This window comes from Carlito syrichta, unplaced genomic scaffold (assembly GCF_000164805.1).
Source record: "Carlito syrichta isolate Samal-C Ts95f unplaced genomic scaffold, Tarsius_syrichta-2.0.1 Scaffold301826, whole genome shotgun sequence".
NCBI classification, from domain to species: domain Eukaryota; kingdom Metazoa; phylum Chordata; class Mammalia; order Primates; family Tarsiidae; genus Carlito; species Carlito syrichta.
In genome coordinates, this window is record NW_007245922.1 from 602,219 (window position 1) to 626,113 (window position 23,895).

The window sequence follows — 23,895 nt, forward strand, 5'->3', positions numbered from 1 at the left end:
TGAAAGGATTGTTTGCACCCAGGATGTTGAGGCTGTGGTGAGCTATAACTGTGTCATTGCACTCCAGTCTGGGCGACAGAATGAGACCCCACCACAAACAACAACAACAAAAAGAAACAGTGTGTGACTGAGTGACCCACCTTGGCTTCACGTCCGTGCCGCACTTCAAAGCGCTCTTCATGGATGGTGCCACCAGAGATGCTCACTCCGACTTCCTTTTTCACTTCAATGCCAGCTTGACTCTTGTAAGTCTCGGGAGTGTCAGTGAAGGGGAACTGTGGTGAGGGGGTGGGCTCTACCCTCACTCTGGTCTCTCCAGGCTTCACAGTAGGAGCTTTCACTGATTTGGTGATCTTCTGAGCAGAAGATGTGGCTGACAACTCTTTTTGTAATGTAGCAATAGCGCTACCGGCTATTGATGCCTAAATGGAAAGGGAGTCAGAAAATAGTCACTTAACAGCCTTGGAGTCATCATTTAGAAGTGCTTTGCCACTAGTATTCCTGTACTGAGTCCGAGCTTATTTTCTATATGGTCCATTTTTTAATGTTCTCATTATCACTCTCAAAGTTAATGAAAAGTCAGTTAGAGATAAGCCAATTATAAAGCTCCTTGTCATTCCTGTTAGTTTGTAAAATATATTTTAAAACAGCTTTTTCAAAGAGTTGTATGAAGAACTCCTTCTTTTACAGCTTTTATCATAAAAGGACAGGATCTTCTAAAGCTCAGTCATGAATTTTCACTTAAACGTTCCAGCAAATGCTGCTTTTGAATATACTACAGTGGGAAATTTAAAATCAAGATGTTATTAAGATAGTTGGTAAATTTCTAAGAACTATTTTGAAATATGTAGCACATTTGGGTTTTAGCTACAAATCTATATGAAACATGAACATGGAGGGAGATATCCAGAAAAATATTTCAAAGATTTCCTTGCTGCTGTTTATGACATTTGGTTTCAACAGTAATTTGGGACTCTCCCAAATAAAGGCATTATATGTACTTTACAATTATTTGAAGACATAGAAGGCTTGGATTCTATTTCTTGGATATGTATAAGAACAACGGTGACCCACATTGAGAGTTGCTACATGCTGTCAACTTGCTAAGGTTTTTACACATATTTCAAGTATAATTTACATGTGTTTTTACTTTCCCCTGATGACAGAGCAAATTAAGGGCAGATAGGGCAAACCAGGACTGTTTGATTCCACAATTGAACCCAAACTCCATACAATACCACCTTTCTTTCTTGTGACATTGAATACATGAATATATGATTTCTCAATTCTGTCTTTATTATTGAAATACATTCACAGTTAAGTTACTCTGAAATGTCTCACAGCATACAGAAAACTATACTGTATAATACACTACCTTTTACAAAATCACTAGAAGATTAGTAAGAGTGATCAACACAGTTAAGCCTGAGTTATCCTTGGAATGTGAAACAGAGAGAAGCCTGTGTGGATTTGTGTCTCCTCAGAGGTGGAAGATAACAACTTGCTACTGTAGGTACACTCTGCCGGACAAGTTTGAGAAACCAAACCTTAGGGTTGTCTGAGCCCACCGTGTATGTAGATCAGTACCACCAAAAAGAAGCCCACATTGGCTTACCCCAAAGATACCCTATTTCATGGGTTAGATACTTATTTCCTTTGAGTTATATATTTCTTTATAACACTCTTAAATTTCTTACCTCGTATCCATGTTCTGGCTTAGGAACAGAAATCTTTGAAACGGTAAAGTGAGGGCTAGCTGTGCGAGGGCGTTTATCCACATGGACTAATCTTTCCGTTGTTATATCTGTAGTTTTCTTGATCTGCATTGAAATGAAACTCAGTGATACCATGGTTTACCAGATGACCACAGCAGGTAAGGTTCCTTTACTGGGAATAAGGAGACAAATCAGCTGGTATGGACTCACCTGTGATGATATGTGCATTCCCATTTGATCAGTAGTTTTGATATGAGTCTCAGAAGGAGCTTGGATCACTCCAGGCTTGACTGCTTTAGGGACAACGTGGGGTTCTGAGGCTGGACGTTGGGGAGGCTCAGCTACCTTTGTGGCAGAGATATGTTCCTTATATCCATACTCCAGAGTGGTCTGCTGAGCATATGATTCAGGACGCCCGGGTTCTCTAGGCTCTCGAACACGGGCCTGGTCTACTGCAGCAACAACTGTTGCTACAGCTTCAGCCTTTTTTCCAACACCCACCTGGAGACAAGGTTGCCAGAATTAATACATAGTAATGTCAAAGTCAGGCTGGGACATCTCCTAGGGACATCCTTCTGGGACACCTCCTCCTAGCCGTTCAGGACGGCCAAATGCCTAAAGGCATGATAGGTAGATGGCATCATGTTCCAGAGCAATGTTAATGTATCCAGGAATGTAACACAGAAATGCTTTTAGGAACTTACTATTTCATTGATTATTATATTATTCAGACATCTATTTAGTTATACTCTGTATATCTGCTTAGTTATACTAGACATTAAGTCAGATAGACACAACACAGGACAATCACAATATGAATATAAAACTGTAAGGAGATTTTGAGTTTTTCTAGTAATCTATCCAGGCACACAGTCAATTAGCAAATGGGAAATCAGAATTTTGAGCTGGTTATCTTCACTGATTATTATTCTGTTGATTGTTTAGTCTAGTATTGATGGCAGTGACAGCAATGATAACAGTGCACTCAAATATCATCATCATCCCATCCAGAAAAATCAGTTATTATAGAGTTCTTTGGTTGCATGCAAATCTGAGATAACACGAAAACTCATGAACACGAAGTGAACGCATGAATTTACTTATGATTCCCTAAGGATAAGATTTGCTTAATCTATTAGAAAATCTCTCTCTTAAAATACACAAATGAAAAAAACACAGAAATGAAAATTGTGACTAAAATGAAAGTGTTACCATGTTTAGATTCAATGGAACAACTTTTTCACATTGAAATTTAATTTACTTTCATTATTACTGGGGGTTAAAGTGAAGAAGGGAACAGAAATATTATTTCTCATTTCTATAAGTCTGATTAACATAAGCAGAAACACAATTTGCAAATGAAAAACTCTTTTTATAGGAGTTTTCTCTTTTATAGAAAGCAAATTAGGTGATGTGGCTCACATATTATGATTCTATGCGATACTTAAAAACAGTATATCACAAAAATCACATAGCCACGTTCGTCCAGTGCCCTTTAAGAGTCAGGCCAGAAAATTTTACTAGTATTCAGTTTTCTTTCCTGCTGCTATGAATAGAATCCAGAATGCATCTGAAATGTTTTTGCAAAGTATCTTACCCGCATATCTTTAAAAATTTTCCCTGAACCATTTAAAGTACAAATGAGGTCTTTCTGAGACAGAATTGGTAATCATGGACCTTATCTGGTGTTTCCTTCTAAGAAGACAGTAACAATCTAATCTACCCAAGGGACTGCAAATACCATCTTCACTTTAGATTGCATCTTAGAATAAACTATAAACTATACATGAGTATTAGGTGAGTTGTTTGTTCATTTATGTGTTTCTTTTTTAAAAAAAACTTTTAGGCAATTAGTTGACTAATTTTATAGATGTTTTAAAATGTTAACATCTTCAACAGACAACACTAAATAAATAAAGTTTACTTGTAGAATGATTGCATTTGTACTCTATCTTATTAGAATCCTTGAACCAGTTTACAACATGAAATCATCAGGTTAATGTTTGATTTTATTTATTTTAACAATAGTAAAACTTAGACTCAAGAAAACTGTCATTTGACCAAATATCACACAACTGAAATATTTGAATCTTGAATTTTGAATTTTAAATTACAAATATATGGAAAAAATCTTAATTATGGTAGAATGTTTGAAATTGAGGAATCATCTATCTAGTTTCTCTTGAATGATTATGTATCAAATCCATATACATATGCTGTTTGCCGAGCTACAAATGAGTATGCAGGTAACTGCTTTCACTTTTTAGGAGGCTCTAATATTCTTCATATTTTTGGAACATGGATAAGCAGGAAGACAAATTGGATTGAGGCCTCAATTCACACTGGCTAAATGCTGAGAATAAATTTAGGAGACAAAGAAAAGTGTTATTCTGACAGTTCACTACTAGAAATGCTAACTGTTCAAGTGGAGGACTTGGGCTGAATCTAACGATCTCTAACGTTTTGATAATCAGTTAAGCAATTAGATGGAACACTAGACACACAATTCATGATGGATGGAAGGTTATGAGAGCTGATGATGAATGGGATGAAACAATGCTTTTCACCTCCACAGCATCAGTTTTCCTTTCCTCTTGAAAAAGGTGAATTTGTTCTTGCTTAATAGCAAATCCTGCTCTAGTCCTCGGCAGTGTGGCTGGTTCAGCAGACTTTGCCATAGTAACTATTACCTTAGGTGGAGACATTTTTTCAGCTTCCATCCTTAGCTAATTTTTGACAACAAAAACAAGATAGTCAATTTATGACAAAAACGAAAATAAAAAATTAATCATTCATGAAGCATGCTGCATAGTGGAATTTCTGTCATCTATAAGACTTCTGAAAAGCTGGTATGCTATTAAATGTTAGACAAATAAAGGTTTAAAAAGTTTATATTGAATTATGTCTTGGAAAAAAATAAATCAGAGATGTAGAGTTAGAAAACAGCATTAAGGGAAATACAAACAGGACTCAGGCTGTGATGCTAATGAAATTGAAAGACTTTTGCTGTTAATTTCCAAATGCTATATTAGCAATAAAAAATAAAATTAGGTAGGTAGTTCATTTGAGGGGGATAAATGACAGAGTCAAGGGGAATAGTTTAATTCATGGATGTTTTGTAACTACAAATGGTCACAGTAGCCTTTTCATAGTTTCTGTGTAATTGTTCTGACTGGATATTTCCTTCTCTAGATTTTAATATTACACATTGTTTAGCTTTGGTGAGAGTTGTTACAGCAGGCATTATAATTTTCTCAGCTTATTTTCTCATCTGGCATTTACAAGGAAAATGATAAAGTTTCACATGAAGGAAATTATGGGTAATTTGCTTACACAAATCCATACCCTTAATGTAATACACTGAATTTACGACCCCTCAAAACATACATCTTTTTGACTAAGAGTCAACAATTAGTTATACAATTTTTTTTGAAGTTTATAAGGTCTCTTAAAATTAGCCTGCATGCAATTTAAATCATCAACTTCTGGAGGATTCCCAATGTTAATAAAAATTTGAAAACAATGGGGAGGAGATAAGTGAGGAAAGGAATATGTAGTCATATGAACAATAACAAATAATTTGGTTTTTTAGTTTCCAATTATTTAACTGTCTAAAACGTAAATTTGGTTAATAGTGTCTCATACATAAGAAATTCTGAGATTTGGTATTAATGTATTACAACAGGGGATGTCACATGAGATTTGGTATTAATGTATTATAATAGGGGATTTCACACTTGGAACAGCAATAGTCACCTTTCCATGAGTGACCTGGATTTGTTCTTGTCTAGCAGCCATTGCTTCCCTAGTTCTCTGTATTGTTTCTTGTTCTTTGGTTTTAGCAGTAGCAACTGCTATTGTAGACAAGGCAGTTTTCTCAGCTTCCTTTCTCATCTGATTATTACAGTAAAATCAAGATTTCAGTTGGACAGGTTTTCAGACACACGTGATATGACCCTTCCCTCCTCTTAGTGGGGATGCAAGATGAAGTTATTCCAGGTTAAATACATAAAAGAAATTAACTTGCACCTGGCAATTCTCTTGACTGAGAATCCCAAAATGTAGGCATGTTAGCTATGTAAAAAAATACTCTAGATGATCCCTATGTCACTTTTTAGAAATGAAGCTAAAAATGCTCATCTTCATGCAAAGAGTAATGGTGAATAAAACAAATTACAAATGTTAAAGATGGATGAAACCCAAATGTGCAGATAAAATTCGTGGTAATCATTCACATATTTACCATGTTATCTTTAGTTAGAGATTTTAAAAGGAAAATACAGATTAATAATTCATACTACATAGTCGTTAATCTTTTACAAGAAATTAGTTTAAAGATGAACTGTTTCACATCTCGAATATCTGTATTCACCTTTTCCTGAGTTTTTTGAACTTGTTCTCTTTTGGTAGTGATGCTTTCTCTAGTTCTTGATACTAAATCTTTTTCTTTGACTTTAGGTGTGGCAACTATGTCCTTTGGTACCACTGTTTTCCTAGTTTCTTTCATTATCTGTTCATATAAAAAAAGTAACAGTCATTAAATTCCTTAAGTCGCTAATAAAAGAAACATAAGTCAAAACCAAGAAAGGAGGTAAAATATCTTCCTATTCAAGGACATTTTAATTACATTTAAATATATTATTTGAGTTGCTTTGATGATTCATACTGTTTTACCAGTTTAAAAAAATCAAAATAATAGTCTAATTTAGAGGAAAAAGATGTGATTAGCAACAGAAGACTATGCTATTTGCCTTTTCCACATTTTTCTTACTATAATTTATGGGACATTCTGGGAGAGTCATAAATAGTACATAAATTTTCCTATTATCAATTGACTTATATACTGGAGTCCACTTCAATAGGAAGATATCAAAGTGAATTACTATCTTATGTTAGTAACAATCCAAAGAAAGTGTGAAAGTTAAGAATGAAGTAGCAGTGGAAGCTACCTGGACAGCAAAAAAAAAGTTTTCTATTTGAGTTATGAGAAGGAGGTGAAGAAGTGATGATTAAGAACTGTGATGAGAATGTAGGTGGCTTGCAAATGAAATGATGCATGAATGACTTTCACGTCGGCAGGAAGGCATCACCTCTCCATGAGTTAGGTGCATTTGGTCTTGTATAGCAATTTCTTCTTGAGCTTCCAGGCCTGCTTCTAGCTTTGTGGACTTTGCGGTAGCAACTACCACCAGGGATGCAGCAGTTGTCTCCATTTCCTGTCTTATCTGATTTTTAGAACAAAATAAAGACTTGAGTTTCAAAAGCTACAAAAGAAATGGCAAGATAGCCTCGGAACATCCAGGAGAGTACAGAATATATTGTGGTGAAAAAGAAAATGTCTTATTTCCATTTTAGAGGCCTACACTTGTGCTTAAGACACAGACTTCTGTTTTTCTGCGGAATGGACGTCTTTTCTGTCTGCTTGCCTCTCAGCAAATTGTCCTAGAACTGAAAAGATCTCATCTTTGAGACATATTGACAGGTTAGGGAATGCAGTGAGTGGCTATGGACAAATGACTGAAAAACTATAGGTTGGCTGAACTTGCCAGTCACCGGCACTTCCATGGCAACAGGGATTTCAATGCCCTTCCATAATCAAGGATTATGCCAAGTAGGGTTCTTGCTACATTCAAAGTCTCTCACTCACGGTAAGGAGAGGGCAACTCAGCCAGAAGCCTTGGGCCAGCTTTTTAAGTGTATTATATTCTCACTGGGACCTTTTCAAAAATAAAAAGGAGCTCTGAGATTAGCAAAGAAGTTTGAGGTCCAGGGAGGTGACCCTTGAAGGCCTGATTTCACATATGAGAGAGAACTGGACTTGGGTAACATTGAGATTGTCCGGCTCTCGGGCACAAAAGCAGCAAACACTTCCAGGTCACTGTTTGTCAACTAGAAATTAAGGGCATTTTCTTGAAGAAGTATTGCTGTTCTTTGATGTCCAGCATTTTCTTACTTTCCCTTGTTATTCATTTGGAATGTTTATGGCTGATGTGTGTGTACCCACACACACACACGTGTGTTATAATTGTGTAAAGTTATGTATTACAATACAAAACACTGAGGAGTCAGTGTATGCATAGAAAACTGACTGTACCAGTGGCTAACTAGTCTGGGGTGACATCCATCTTCCACTTATATATACTCTAGAAAGTTCATAGATGTGCCCTGAACTGTTCTAGTAGACAGATGATATCCTGAAAACTGATCAGGTGAGTGGAAAATTATACAGTGAGAACAGAATTTTCATCCTGAAAGAGTTTCAGTATTAGACATAGAGGAACAACAAAAAGAAAATATACAACAAAAGACTTTTCTACTTAGAGGTTTTGGTTATAAAGTACATGCAGCTGACTGAAATGTGATATTTGTCGATAAACTACAAGATATTTGCAAAATTGGACTTACTGTTTCTTGAGTTACTTGTTTTTGTTCTTGTTTCATAGTAATTTCTCCAGTAATTCTAGTTTCTTGTTCTTTAGCTTTAGTTGTAGAAATTACTACCTTTGGTACAAATGTTTTTTCAGTTTCTTTTCTTATCTGTAATCAACAATAAAAACAAAACCTTATTGTTTCCTGATGTCCAATGAAAGTGATATTGTATTTATTTAATATAGCAAAATAGAAATGTAAAGAAGTAAAATCCCTTTTCTGGATATGCCACTAAATTTTTTTAAAAATCATTTATTTTATTCATTAATATGACTATGATTTTTTTTTTGGAGTCTCACTCTGTCACCCGGACTGGAGTGCAGTGGCCGCTCCCGGCCACCGCAGCCTCGACCTGCTGGGCTCCAGCGATCCTTCTGGCGATTCTTCCACCTCAGTCTTCCGAACAGCCAGAACTACAGGCGCGCTACCACGCCCGGCTAATTTTTGATTTATTGTAGAGATGAGGTCTCGCCCAGTTGCCCAGGCGGGTCTCAAACCCACGGGCTCAGGCAATCCACTCACCCCGGTCTCCCAAAGCACGGGATTACAGCCTGAGCCACTGAGTCCGGCCAGCACTGTTTTTAACAGGAAAGCTGCAGTCTTCTTTAAAAAGACTTCCAATTTTTATAAATCGTATATAACAATATTATTCTATGCTACTTCTGTCATCTAAGGGTAACCTTAGTGTATAGATATTAGAATGGAACACCTTAGAAATAATTTTGTCTGACCTTTATGAGAAATCAAGCATGGATAATTTGCAATCTGCATTTATACAATAATTTTGCTTTGCAAATTTTCCTAAATATTGTGATGGCTTGAAGTATTAAGACACTTTTTAAAAACTGAAACATTATGGGGAGAAATGTTTTGCACATATCCTGGGCAAATTTTTCCTCCAAATCCTTAATCCCATGAAGGATACTGTGTTGTTTCCATCTGGATCCTAAGAGGTGTGTGAGTCTCCATCAGCCTCTTGGCCCTTCTTAGATATTCCGTCATGGAAATACAGGATCTCAGGGTTGAAAGTGACTGGAAAGTTCATCTTTTCAAACCACCTAACTGGCAACTAGCATATCTGATCAGAAGCTCTAACTGGCTTTATTCGACCTGTCACCAAATTCCTTCAGTCATGGGAGATGTCCCTTTCACCTTTTCTGGTCATTTGGCCACTAAGACCATGCTATCCATTGTACTTCAAACCCATGCGCAAATGTTCTCCAAGGAGCCAGGAACCAGTTGCCAAGCTTTTTAAAGGAAAGTGTGTTCAGTGTCTCCTACTATTTCCCATTACTACCTCAGCATCTATTTCTCCCTCCTAGTTTTACCTTCTCTATTCCCTTCCCACAGTCCTATATTTAGTTTGTGTATCCCAGGATCCATGTAGGTGAGACCCCAGTTTCAACTCCCAATATGTGTCCATAGAGTTCCCTTTCATCTACCCTATGGGACTTTGGTATTCAGCTCCTGGAAATACACACATACGACCAGGGAATTTTATTATCATAACAATCTCATGGCCCAACAAACAACAGCCTTCTTGGTAAAGATTATCTTTGTTGACCCATGTAATGGCATCAATGAATTTCAAATCCAAGGCCAATTTTACCTGTTCATGAGTTACATGCATCTGCTCTTGCTTTGTTGTAATGACTTCTCTGGTTCTTGATTTTAATTCTTGTTCCTTGGCTTTATCGGCAGCCACCACTACCTTAGTTACAGCAGTCTTCTCCGCCTCTTTTCTTACCTGCTTTTCAGAGAATAGGAAGGAGAAAGGAGACATTTTAATGCAACTTATATAAAAAGTGACAATAATATATCAAGGATTAAGACATAAATGTCATGCAAGAGAGGATAAGGAAGAGAGCCAGAGTGCTTTTTACCATTACAGAAAAATCTATTCAAATACGAAGTGGGATATTATTATGGATTATAACATGGTTCATCTATGAATCAAGTGTCACATTTGTTTTGAGGAAAGTAAAAGCAAAAGTTCTTTGGGGAAACTTAGAGAAATGTAATGCCTGTCCTGGTTTCCATGCCAGGCCTGTGGAGCGACTGAGCTCTGGATTTGACTGGTCTCTTTCTCCAGCCACCATTTGCCTTTCATTCCTAGCTTGAATACCATAGATGACACGTAACTACCCATATAGCCCAGGTATTTCTGGCCTGGTCCGCTGTTGTGGTATTAAATCTAGTCTTTAGTATCTCAGGCTGCCTTTTGCTCGGAAAGTTCTAAATGGCCTAGGCCGTGCTGGGCTCGGGGCTACCCTCAAAATTATCAGAGCACTGGTTCACTATGGATGCTCTACACGCAAAGCGTAGTGGTTGGTGTTTTAGTAAATGTGCATCCAAGGACTCGGCTCTTGGGCGCCCCTGGTGTCCTCGTGCGTACCTGTTCTTGAGCAGGTTGGACGCGCACAGCAGTCGTGGTGGTGGTTGTCCTCTGAGCAGTCTGCTCTACAGCGCTGATCGCTGGTTCTCTCACTCTGGCCATATCAACAGCAGCAACAACAGTCGCAACAGCTGCGCTTTTGTCAGTTTCTTGTTTCACCTGGATTGGAAATGACCAAGTAGGTTACTTTTTAAAATGACATGCCTGGTAGAAAATAAAAAGGACAATGAAAACTGAACAACCCATACATAAACATTTATTATTGCCAAGAAATATAGGGTCTTATCATTAAAACCTATTTCTTAAAAAAATGTAAACCTCACAGATTCAAACTTTGTTTCCAATTAAAAATACTTTTGCAAAGCATGACAGCTAGGTGTGGTCTTCATGTTCTGTTTTATTTTTATGTTCATATGCATTTTTTTCCCCTCCAACCTAATCAACTGAGTTTCATGGCAGAACTCTAGTCTGAGAAACCAGAATGTAAAATAAGCAAAACCAAACGGTTTTGAAAGTACCTCTTTAGCACCAGCAGCAACAGCCCCCGCTGCAAAGGCAGCACTGACCGACACACTGGCAGCAGCACCTGCAGCTCCGCTGATGGTCACTTGCTCCTGGACACCGTATCTCCCTTCCCATCTCTCTTCTGTCCTGACCTGAGTGGCAGTTGTCAGCGTTGTCTCTCTCATCTCAGCCTCAGCAGAGGAGGCCATATAGCCCTCTTGCTTCCAAGGTGGAGGCACTTCGGGGCCTGTGGCCATGGTGGATGTCGGAGTCTTACGCATGAGTAACGGAGACTTGACAGATCTGATGGGGGATGTGGAGATCCTTGCTGCGGGAGACACGGACCTGAAAACCAAAAAGCAGAGGTCAAGAATGCTCAGACAAGAAGCTGCAGTGGGGTAATCGGATGAAAATCTGGAAATGTCTTAAGGTAGAGTTTCTAAAATGCATGCCTTGGTAGCCTACTCAGGGGTAAATAATGTACTTGAAAGTAATTTGCTTTAAATCTCAATAAGCCTTATTTTTATCTGCTGTAACGCTATGAGGGAATCAGACTTAATTCTAAGTAAGCTGAAGATTTTATGTCCTGCACCTTTTCACATTAAAAAAAAAATCAAGACAGAAGAACGTGCTTCTTTAATATGCAGGCAAAGAAAAACATGGCAAATCCAGTAATCACACTCTAAGTTTCTCTGTATTCCTAATTGTGGGTGGTGAAGGGATGTCAAATAGGTGTTATATGAAGAAAGGTTTCTGTGATCAAAATGCTTGTGCCACTCGAGGCTAAACAAGTTAAGCCATTTTTTCCCCTGCAGAACTCTTCACAGCTCCCCGTGTCAATGTGCCTTATGAATTTCTAGGCCAGGAGGAAGCATTCTCAGGAGGCTTTTTGCAAAGCGTTTTTGAGTATAAGCTGTGCAATGCACTTTGGAAACTGCTGCTCCAGTCAAAGTGTGTGTGGGCGGCTCTTTTAAATTTCTTTTGTATTTGTTTACGCTCACCCTCTTTGTGTTTCACTCTGGACTTCTATTTGAATATCTTTAGAGTTATTGTGGGAATTGGCTAATCTGAAAACTAATGATTCTATTTTGTTGTTGTTGTTGTTAAATCGATAAAGTGGCTTCTAAAATAGTTTTCAATGTTTGCTTTTTAGGTGTTTCTAAATGCAAATAGCATCCATTGAGGAATATGGGTACCAAATCTTGGCACTGTTGGCCAAGGATAGTTTTTAATCTATAGCAATAATTCCAGGGATTGGTCAACTATTTTAAGGTAGGATTTTTCAAAACTAATTTCTTTTTTTTTTTTAGTTGGAGTCTTACTCGGTCACCCAGACTGGAGTGCAGTCGCTGCTCCCGGCCACCGCAGCCTCGACCTGCTGGGCTCAGGCGATCCTTCCGCCTCAGCCTTCCGAGTAGCCGGAATTACAGGCGCACGCTACCACACCCGGCTAATTTTTTTTGATTTATTGTAGAGATGAGGTCTCGCTGCCCAGGCGGGTCTCGAACCTGCGGGCTCAGGCAATCCACTCACCTCAGCCTCCCAAAAGCGCGGATTACAGGCTGAGCCACACCGAGCCCGGCCAAAACTAATTTCTTAATCAATAAGTCCTATTATGTTTTCCTCTCTAGGTGGCAGTATTGCTTTATCATTGCATTTTACTTTGCTTACAGGGGAATGTTTATAAATCTATTCTGGTGCTATATAGGATATTTAGCTCACACTGATCATAAATGAAACAATTATTCTAATTAAGCTCAAGGTACAGTTGATATTTGCCATAGATTACAGAATAACTTAATGACACATTGCAACATTAACCAGTTTCATTTAAAAATGTTGAATCATTTTCTTGAAGAAGGGCTTTTTTTGTGAAAATCAATTTGCATGTTAGAAATGAAGTTGTTATCAAACTAAAGAAAGATCTAGGGAACACAACTTTTTTCTGAAAATGACCGCCTTAGAAATGTGAACAAAGACCAGGTTAGCATAAGGCAGGGTCTCCACCAACTGAAGCCAAGCACAGAGACATGCACTTTTAAGTTTCAGCTTGTGACTTGTTCTTCTGTAGCTAGTAAAGAGGGTTTAATTCAAAAAGAGTTAAAGACATGATTAGCATGACATGAGTGATTGGCAGCAGGCTCCAGGTAAGCCCATAACTGTGATAATGAATGTAATTTCAGTCATTACAGGAAAGTGCTTATTTCTGCACTTACAATAAAAATAATCACCTGGTCACAGCTAGATACAGTTCACCTTATTCAATGAAATCTGTTTGCCTTACTCCACAACAAAAATCAAGATTGAACTCTAAGACATTTAGGAAGTAGTCTATCTTGGATAACCATTATTTTCTCTGCAGACTGGCATTTTATTTCTTAATTATTTTAAAGCAAATTTTGAGAGCCAAGTAATTTGAATGGTTATTAATGAACTCTCAGAACTGCTAAGATGATCAGGAATACTCCATAATTCTAAATGATACTTTGCTTGAATATTTCAAAATATAGTAAGATTGTAATCACCCCCAGAAATCACATTTGGCCTATGTTGTGATTTCATGGTGTGCAAACTTGGCATTAGCCTGACATTGAACACTTTTTTATTTGATTGCTAGGCTAAACTTTTTGTTCAAGGTTTCATGTTTATGTTTGCCAGTATCTTTAATTTTTTAAGTGGTCAAAGCAATAAACAATGAAAATGTCTTGCATTATTTCATTTATTAATTGGGCATTTACATTGCCTCTTATGAAAAATGATTGTATCTCTTGTTCATTTGTGTTGCATATTTCTTCATTAAAAATTAATTTGTGGATGCTTTTTTTTTTTTAAGAGAGAGGATCTGACTCAGTTGCCCAGGCTGGAGTACAGTGGTCCAATCATAGCTTGCTGCAACCTTGGACTCCTAGGCTCAAACAATTTTCCTGCCTCAGTCTCCCAAGTAGATAGGGCTACAGGTATGCCACGATGCCCAGCAAATTTTTAAATTTTTTTTGTAGATATGGGGTCTATGTTGCCCAGACTGATCTCTAACTCCTGGTCTAGAGTGAGCTTCCCACTTCCACCTCCCAAAATGCTGGGATTAGAAGCATGAGCCACCATGTCCAGCCTATGAATGCTTTTGAATGCATTTGGCATATTGTCTGTCATAAGCGCTGCAAACATCCCCTCAGATCCAGTGTGCATTGTGCTGGTTTATGGAGTCTTATCCAGCACAAACATTTATAGTTGTGTAGGTTATGCACTGTTTCTAGGCTAGTATTGTTCCCATAGTAGCCATTGTATATTTATTAGGATACTTTTGTGACAAAGATAGTATGGAAGGGGCACCTTTTAAATTTTTTTCCACTGTTTGGTGTAGCAATAACTCTGCCATTGCCAAAGGTAAATTTTGATGTTTATACAAAACTTGTTTATGATTCTATAAATTTTTGTTTTGAAATTCTCCCTTACAAATGTTTTTTTCCAAATTTTCTTCTCATATTTATTTGTTTTTATTTTTTAATTTAGCTCTCTAAATAACCTGGAATTTATTTTGTAAATGGTGTGAGGTAGAGGTTTATGTTTGTTTTCTTCTGTATGGATAGCTAATTGGGTCAGAACTTTTTCACTAAAATATCCTCCTTCTTCTCCCCTGAATTGAAAGGTCACTTTGATTAAAAATTGAATTCCCTGTATACTTGGATTTATTCCTGGACTCTGTGTTCTGCTAACCTGATGTATTTTTCTATTCATCTACCAGTATCATACTGTTTTGATTATAGTAAATTTACAGTAAGCTTGAATTTTTTTTAGGTCAACTATATCATTCTTCCTTTAAATTTTTTCTTTGCAGGAATTTTATATATTTTTTAACTTCATTTAAATTGATCAAGAAGGATTTTTTTTTTGCTCAAATCTTGCACATTTTTCAGTGTGTCATATTCAAAACCTCATCTTGATCAACTAAATCCCAAAGTTTCAAACCTACTGTGGATAATTTATGCTTGAGTATACAATTTGAGTATATAATTTCTAAGCATTCATGATGCTTGCTCACCTTCTAAAATGCCTCCATATTAACTAAGCATAAAAATTCATTTTACTTTCTAGGTAAAATAAGCACATGCAAAATATTTAGAAGATTTTGCTTATTACCTGAATATAACACCATTCGTATCATTATTTTCGACTTACAAGGCACCTTCAACTAACTATATCATTACAACCACACAATACGCCTTGAGATCATTCTTATTATGATTCTCAGATGACGCAACTAAGACCTTGAGCAAACTACCTAACTTCTCTGGCTCCAGTTACTTATCAATAAAGTGATAATAAATCTTAGAGGTTATGACTATTTGGTGAGACAATGTATTTAGGATGCCAATCAAATGTCTGACAGAGGAAGTGATCAGTATATAATAATGATTATTTTATTTTTTTGTTGTGTTTTTTCAAAAGTCATTTATTGCATCTTTTTGGTAGAGACAGGGTCTCACTATGTTGAGCAGGTTGGTGTCAAACCTCTGGCCTCAAGCCCTCCTCCCACCTTGGCCTCCCATAGTGCTGGGATTGCAGGCACGTACCACTGTGCATTATAAATATTGCATTATAATTACTGCCCCAAATCAAACTGTTAGCAAGTGACCAAGGTGATTTGAACTTAGGGCTTTCTACCCTAACTTCTATACTCTTTTCATTTCAGTGTGCTATTTTGGGGTCCCTAAAGCAGTTATTTTTGAATTGGAATGTAAACATGTAATCTGAATTATAAAGCTCTTCAATTTATCTGTGGACAGTGAGGATTTGTGAAAATGATATTCAGCAACTTCTTGGTTTGCCCTTCCTTTATCACGTGATACATTTTTGATTGCACGAAGCCTCATTCACAAATGCACAGTAACCTGCTCTCTTTAAAGAAGTTTTACCTGACTGGAGATGGGGTCGGTGCCCGCACGTGTCTGACTGGCGAAGGGGAGTGTCTTATCGGCGAGGGCGACTGCTGCCGAGCCAGCTGTGCTTTGGCAGCAATGGACGGTGGTGTTGGGGACCTTGATTTTGGCTTAGGAGGAATCCTGGGAGGTGTCTTATGTGGCAGCTGTTGCCCAGCGGCACCGTCCGTGACCATCTCAACTGTTGCAATTGATCTGGCATCAAAGTGGGCTTCAATCTTCTGTAAAAGATAAAAACAAAGTCCACGTTGAGGAGTCGTCCCTGGGGAAGCAACAGCCTGAAAGGTTCTATAGCAGGCAGGAGAGAAAAATACCTTTTCAATTCGGGTTTGTCTTGATTCTGAAATCTGAGCAGTCGAAACAATTGTCTTTGTCTTTTTAGCGGGTACTACTTCTTCACCTGCAGGAAGGGGGAGGTGAGTATTTAGAGGGGACACGATGACCCAGTTTTAAATACACTCTGTTAATTCTGACTGCAAAGTCAAAAAGATTTTCTGAGTATCCCAATGGAGGAAAATGCAGAACGTTTTGCATTGAGTATGAACATTAATTAGTTTTAAAAATAGAAAGCATTCATTATTAGATAAAAATTTACTTAGAACTATTTTCTAAAAAATCCATTATTTGCCAATAATTTGAAAGTGTAGATTGCTTAACTGAAACACTTTCTAGTTTATAATGTGGTTAATAACCACAGATTGCTTTGATTCTAAGCTTCTGCCTAGAATATCAGAGACTTTCTTTTCATGGGTATTGAAAAGCCAGCTTTGAGGTCAGCTCACAGCTTTCCCAGGGCCGTGCAGTGAGGCAAGTGGACCCCTAGTCCCACTTTGTTTCAAAGCAGGCTTCATCCCTTCTTCTTTCTGTTTCCCAGCCTCCAGCACATACCTTGAACCAGCAATTCGGCAGTCGAAGTAGCTCTTCCAACGCTATTGGTAGCATTTACTGAATAGGTCCCAGAGTCTTCAGGGTATGCTTCTGCAATCAGTAAGCTGTAGAGGTCATCTTCTTGTGAAATTTGAAAATCAAGGGAGCTCTGAATTTCGGCTCCATCCCGGTAGAACTTCACCACAGGTGTAGGGATTCCAGTCACTCTCACTTGGAGTCTCACTTGGCTTCCTTGTCTCACTGTCATGCTCTGCAGTCGTTGAACAAAGTTGGGTGGCGCTGTCTCTGCTGCAGGGGGAAGAGAAGAAAGTCAGGGCTGGGAGCCAAGGTGCTCCCAAAGAATATTTTGAAACAATCACAGCCCAGATTCCAAATCCAGGCCATGACTCACAGATCCAAACATCCTTGACTGTCCTTGAACCCAGCTCATCCAGCAGATGACAGCAAGACTGAAGCCAAGAGATCGCAGAAGGCTATCTTGCCACCATATTTCATTTTATTTGCTTAATAGTTTAGGCCATCATTTGTTTGTTTTAAAGAAAAAGTCTACATCCTATCATAACATTTCTAGAGAATTCTTCTAGCACTTCCAACCTCACATCTAGCACTATATTAGCATGGTAAAGCAATTTCGCATATTCCAATAAGTTACATTAAAAAGAATTCCAATGGATGCTATGATGGGTGCACCTGTGACTCACAGAATTATTAAATTTTTAAAATCCCATATCTTCTCCAACTTGATAGATATCCAAATAACTCAAATATTTACTTGTATTTAATCCCAATAATGACACGATTTCATGTTCATTATGCTACAGAAAAGGGATTTTTTTGTTATGTTGAAAGCAATGTTTTATAAGATAAATGTGAAAAGTGAATGGAATTAACTTTGACATAATTTTGCATAATAAACAAGAGCAGATGCTGCCAATCCTTTGCATTTTCCATTTCTGAATTTTCTGGATACATGCTAAAGCTCATACCTTATGTTACCTGATGTGCTTTCTGTTTAGATCAATTATAGCCATATAATAAAAAATCACTGAAGGCATAGTTTATTGAATAAGCATATGTAATATTATGCAGCTTATATAAGATATTGTTAGGTAACATGTGAAGTCATGCAATGTTCTGTGTATTACTGTCTTGCTAGGTAATAAAGGATGGAGAAAAGGCCATCTAAGGCCACTAAGATTGTTGATAACTTGTTTTGGGGAAACTGCGTTATGCATTTGAATAATAAACAAGCATTTGCCTTTTTCTCGGCACATTTTACATCCTTTTCAAATGGGTGGCCTCTAGACTACCTACATCAGAATCATCCGGGTGCTTGCTAAAGTGCAAATTCCTTGAGATCTATATCTCTATTTATCTCCATCATCTCTATCTCTATCTGTCTATCATTTTATTCCTCACTAGGCTTATAAATGAAACTCCAAGTCTTTCTACTTTCTGAGAAACATGATTTTTAATGTTTTCTTAACATTCTTTTGATTGTTCAGTATGTATATGTTTAATGACTGCTTCTCAGCCATTTTTGTGCTGTATATTGAGAGGAAAATTAAATTCCACAAGGCAAACAACTTTGTCCAACCTCCAGTGGACCCTTCCCTGGTGTGGAGCTGAGTCTCCTTGTCCTATAGTCCTTACTGGTCTCCCTTCCCCATGTGTCAGAGATGCCCTCTAGGAATGCAGACTGGCATTCTGGTTGCCACCAGCCTACCTGTCACGAGAAGCTCAGCAGTACTAGTTGCTTGTCCAGATCCATTGGTGGCTCTCAGGGAATATCGTCCACTGTTGGCTTTAGTCACGGCGGGGATCGTCAATCTAGCGCGGCCATCGCTAAAGGAGATCTGCACGCCGGGCAGAGTGGAAGTGGAAATCACCTGGCCATCCCGAAACCAGCTCACCTCAGGAACTGGGAAACCTGAAGAACAAGGACAATCCATCTTTAGCTGTGAGTGGGCACCACAGAGTCCTCTGCTCTGTCCCTTTGTGTTCACTGCCTTGCCCTAACCCGTCAAAACTTTCCAGAGTGGAATGCTGTTTCATGACAACAAAAACCTCACAGTTGCATGATCAACATGTGAACTTGCAAATCATTAGGGAGACAGGAGGGTTCTAGTAGAAGCCAGTGCCTTTATTTTATAGGGGAGGAAATGGAGCCAAAAGCGGCTTAGTGACTTTTTCAAGGTCCCTCAGCTAGCAGCAATACACAGAGGACTAGAATTTCCATCTCTTGTCCTCCTGCCCAGGGCTCTATCTGATACAGTTTAATAGACATCACAAAAATCATGAACAGGATTTATAAAATCGAAGAATCAAGGAAACTTTGGAATGAAAAGTGACTGTTGTCCTCTTTGAAAGAACAAAACCAGCCAAGGGATCTCCAGGTTCTGCCTGACCAACCCAGGAGGCACAACCTCTCCCTCCTTTGCAGTTCCTGGGACACTCTCTTCCTGAACTCTGCTGCTTTCAGATGTGCAATCAGTAAAAAATAAAAATTAAAAAAAATAAAAAATAAAAAAACACCATAACTTGGAGAGACAGTTTCTCATCATGAGAGACTAAGCCAAATCTGAGTCTTTCAGAGCAGCATGAATGGTCAGAACTGCAGGTAGGAAAGCCAAATTCTCTTCACCCCCCCACCATAAATTATAGAGCTAAGAACTACATGTCCCCAGTTTGATGTTTTAAGTATATTAAACCTCTGTATGTTCAGAAGATATGAGGTGAATTCAGAGCTTGGTTTATTTTGCACTTGGCATCAAGACTGGTGGTCTATCTATATCCTTAAGCTGAGAGGTAAAGAGAACCTAAAGAACATCTATTTTGCTGTTCTTATATGAGTTGATCTCCCACTATGGCTGATTGAGTAGTTTATTAGACTAGCTTATGGGCATTGGATAGTTTCCATGGTGTTTTTCTAACAATTTATTAGCATATTGTGTGAAGGAACAAGAAGCTATGAAGTAACCAGATTCCACTACTCCCCAAGCAGGCAAATTCCCACTGAAGCCACATGTGTTCTGCTCAGTACAGAAGTTACTGAGTGTTACAAGATACGTAGGTTAATCATTTGGAAGTCAGAAGAGTTTATCATGCATAAAGAGAACTTAATTGGTCTCTGTCTCTGTCTCTCTCTCTATATATAATGTATATATAATAGAATATAAAAGATTGTATGATATGCATACAATGTAAAATAAAGTATTATCCAATTATAAATAAGCTTGATGCATAAAATATAACAAAAGGAAATCTTGTTTTATACCTTTTACAAGCCATAACATAACAAAGAGGGGCAGTGGACCATGCAGGTACACTCAATGAAGGCTCAAGCTTGAGTTTTAATTAATCTGTAATCTTACATGGCTAGTTTTGATACTGCAGAAAGAGACAATATTGATTAAATAATTTTGTAATTATTTACAATATAGTTAGTAGACTGCCTACCCCCTCCATTTTTTAATAAGGTAGGTTCCAGAAACCCTGAATTTTCTTGAACCGTCTGTAAACTGAGTTATGAAGAAGAAAGAAAGGCCAAAAAAGAGAGAGAGAAAGAGATGAATTTCCTTTTAAATAAAATTCTAAGGTAGTGTTTGTTTCCCTTTAATATAGAGACCAGAGAGGTAAATCTTATTTCTTGTTGTTGTTTCAAAGTAATGGGAAAGTCTTTTAATTCACTATAATCACTTAGTAAAGATTGAAAGTAAAAGAATAAAATAAGTAGAAGTTAACTCATTACAGAACAGCTCTGTCTCAGAGGAAAGTGGGGTACACTGTTATTTTCCGTATAAAACAACTGATGTTCAGGTGCCCACAGCAGGCAGCCCAGGCTACCTAACAGCAGCTCTAGGGCTGGCTTCTGTTGGACTTGGGTTCTTGGATTCCAGTCTGGCTCTGCAGCTGAACCCAAATATAGAAGTCTAAATTTGGTCCTACTTAGCTGCTGGATTCTGACAGCAATTCTAATCCAATGCTAATTATTTTTGCTTTGTGGAATTATAAATATGAATAAAACATTTTCGAGTCATTATATTGTCATATTTTGTCAGTACTCTGAAAATGGCATACCTTAAAATGACCCTTCCATAGCACTGGACCAATTTTATAAAGTAAAAGCAGGGCTTCTTAAACTTGGTGTCAAGTCCTACAGCAAAGTTAACTAACTGGAGAAGAGGCAAAGGAAACAAAAGCACGAATATATGAGCTTACCACTAATGTGAGCCTCAAAGGTTGCGGTACTACCCTCCAGTACCACAACACTTTGTAACGGCTGCTTAAACGTCGGTGCTTGAGTTGTCATCTTTTTAGGCACTCTGGAAAGAAAGAGAACATAAATTAGGAGGTTACAGCTAAAGGCCACTCTGGAGCGACTTTGAAGAGGGCAGAAACACACATTTCTCTAATTGGATTGCTCCATAGGACATCTGTGGAGTTAGAGTGAGTGGGAGGCCATCTCCTTTGGGCTTGAATAGTTTAGTAGAGTTGGCCTTTGAGTTGACTTGAAGCCTGACACAATAGCAAGTCTCAGGAGATATGGGGGGGAAAAAAAAAAAAAAGGTCAAACAGAGCAAGGAATGTACCCTAGTGGTCAAAGTGGGAACATCCAGTCTTAGCAATGGTGGAAAATCAGGTTGAGTTGAAGAAAGGCAAAACCACAATAATGCAAGGGTGGTGAAGTGTAATTAGAGAAACAAGACATGTGACCAACGGAAAATGAATCTCTGCGTCAGCTTAATTGTAAGACACAATTTTTAAAAAATATTCTTCCCACCCAATATTTTTCACTCACTGTATTTATATTTATAAAATTGACATTGATTGAGATATTGTCTGATTACTTAAAATAGTCACTAAAATGAAATATTTGAACTTTGCCTTTCTGACTTGAAAAGCTTTGGAAAATCTTATCAAATATGTAAACTTTTTGTAGACAGCATATGGTGCTTTCTATTCCTTAACATTTTTTTATACTGTAACTGCAATAAATGTTGCTACTGCTGAAGAAAATATTCAGAAAAATTTAAATTTAAGTGATCAGGCCAAAATTTATTATAGATCTGGAAAAAAAAACCTGCTGGCTTGAGTTCTTAATACAGAACAATTTGCAAACTTTGAATAATGGAAGACTGATGTAAAATGTAGATGAAGTAAAAAGGCCTATGCTTTCATAATGTAAAATATTCAACATCAAAGAAATGAATATAAAAATTGCAGTTAAGTCTTTTTGCTAAATGCAAGGGAGATTATGTGAAGAATTTTCTGATGCATAAATACCTAATTATTCAACATGACTATTCTACTGTTCTAAAATAAAAAGGTAATTTCTGAATTGTCAATTGCTCCGTGACTATTTTTAATAAAATTCTCTGTTTACTAAAACTTCATGGAACAATAATCTTCCTAGTGATAATTCTGCACCCTCTTGCAACTTTTTACTTATTAAAAAAAAAGAAACTAGCACTCTCTGAGAAAATAAATGTTATAATTTAAAAATTCAGATAATATCCAAAAGCTTTTCATAAAACTTTTGTCAACAACTCCTTTTTGTAGCATATTAACTTTGGGATGAACAACTTTTTGTTTCTAACTTTTCTTGTTTACAAGCTAGTGCATCATCTAAAAATAGCTATCTTCTTAGATATAGAATACATAATTACATATCTATGTATTTACAGGCATTGACAGTAATCTAATTCTAGGAAGATGGGAAAGCAAAGTGTATTTAGAAGTAAAAGCCTTTAAATACTGTTTCTTACCCTTCTTCGTATCAACATTTATCTCATATAATTGGATTGTGAGCTGAATTAAAATGTATAATGAGGGTCCGAGCATTTTAGAAAACAATGTTACAGTTTTATTCCAAATCTCTAAATATGTTACAATTAACTGGCCTAAATTGGTCTTCTATTTCTATTGTCTAGCTAAATGATGTTGCTTTAGCACTTGCTCTTCTCAGGGCTTTGTCTAACTAGGACTGAAGGTATGCCTCTAAAATGTCATGCTCCTAAAATAAACCCTCCAGGATTGACTGACAGCAAACAAGTGTTCTGTCACTGTCCTGCAACTGATACCTCAGCAGTTGATTCCCTTAAAAAGTCATCAGGGTGTAGCTGATACCACAACCATTTTATCAGAGCTATTCTTGGTGTGCTTCACTTTATCACTGACTAATATAACCTTGAACATTCTCAACAGACTAAAAGAGTCTGTAAAAGAAGCAAACATTTCTCTCACTAGTTCAGGCCTCAACTTTTAGGATCTTAAGTGTTCTTAAACAATTGGAATCATTGAATCATTTAGCTGATATGCTAAAAAGCATTCAACTTTTTAAAGAAAACGCTCACACATTTAAAAACATAATTTAATAAGCAGGTTTGAATAATAGATCAGGACCACAACAAATAGTTACACAAACATTTCTATAGAAGCATTTGGCACACAAAAACAACCAGGAGCCAGAGATCAAGAAGAAAGTGACTCTACTATTAAAATAAGAAAAACTGCTGCTCACCTGATTTCTCAAGAGTGCCTAAAAAGGGTGGGACTAAGCCCAAGGTTGCTTCTGAAACGACGTCCTACGTAGAGTTGGTTTTTCCGACCATCTCCAACATGAATCGGTGAGCCTCTAAACCTAAAAACAAAACTACACAGTTAAGACTGTGTAGTTTTGCTTTTTCTATGCAATCCCTACACCCGAGGCGAGGCTGGGAATGCACGACTGCTCAAGAGCCAGGGCTTGGCCTGCCCTTTTATTCACCAGATCTGCTGACAGTCCCACATCCTTAGGCAGGGCCCTGGGTGATTGGCTGTCTTAGGAAAGCATGATGGGAGAGGACCTATTTGGTAGTGTCACATACCACCTGTTCATCTGATTGGCAGCGCTAAATTTAGCACCTCAAAAGAGAGTTTACCAAGGAAATAGAGCTGTCTTTAAAGAGTAACTGTGTTGAGGGTGAGAAAAGAACATTAGTTGCCAATGTTAAAATCAGACAATGCTGTTCTGAAGAGATGTGAC

At 37.6% G+C, this 23,895-nt stretch overlaps 1 protein-coding gene across 6 annotated transcripts in view; it reads right to left on the reverse strand.

Annotated features, from left to right (window-relative positions):
- The window catches only part of TTN (titin), a 275,101-nt gene extending 251,497 nt beyond the window's left edge, over positions 1-23,604 (reverse strand). For 3 of the 6 annotated variants that reach the window (XM_021711039.1, XM_021711037.1, XM_021711038.1), the window contains exons 1-15: positions 23,392-23,604; positions 21,090-21,193; positions 18,595-18,798; positions 16,869-17,156; positions 16,295-16,380; positions 15,957-16,201; positions 11,058-11,388; positions 10,540-10,698; positions 9,754-9,891; positions 8,121-8,252; positions 6,088-6,225; positions 5,472-5,609; positions 1,926-2,216; positions 1,698-1,820; positions 141-422 (exon numbers count right to left, since the gene is read on the reverse strand). In XM_021711039.1, coding sequence (XP_021566714.1) covers positions 141-422; positions 1,698-1,820; positions 1,926-2,216; positions 5,472-5,609; positions 6,088-6,225; positions 8,121-8,252; positions 9,754-9,891; positions 10,540-10,698; positions 11,058-11,388; positions 15,957-16,201; positions 16,295-16,380; positions 16,869-17,156; positions 18,595-18,798; positions 21,090-21,180 — 2,646 coding nt within the window. In that variant the 5' untranslated portion in view covers positions 21,181-21,193; positions 23,392-23,604. Of the gene's footprint in view, positions 1-140; positions 423-1,697; positions 1,821-1,925; positions 2,217-5,471; positions 5,610-6,087; positions 6,226-6,805; positions 6,941-8,120; positions 8,253-9,753; positions 9,892-10,539; positions 10,699-11,057; positions 11,389-15,956; positions 16,202-16,294; positions 16,381-16,868; positions 17,157-18,594; positions 18,799-21,089; positions 21,194-23,391 lie in introns of those variants that run through there. The other 3 variants (XM_021711034.1, XM_021711036.1, XM_008055342.2) reach the window with 2 other exon arrangements.
- Between the last annotated feature and the right edge of the window lie 291 nt (positions 23,605-23,895).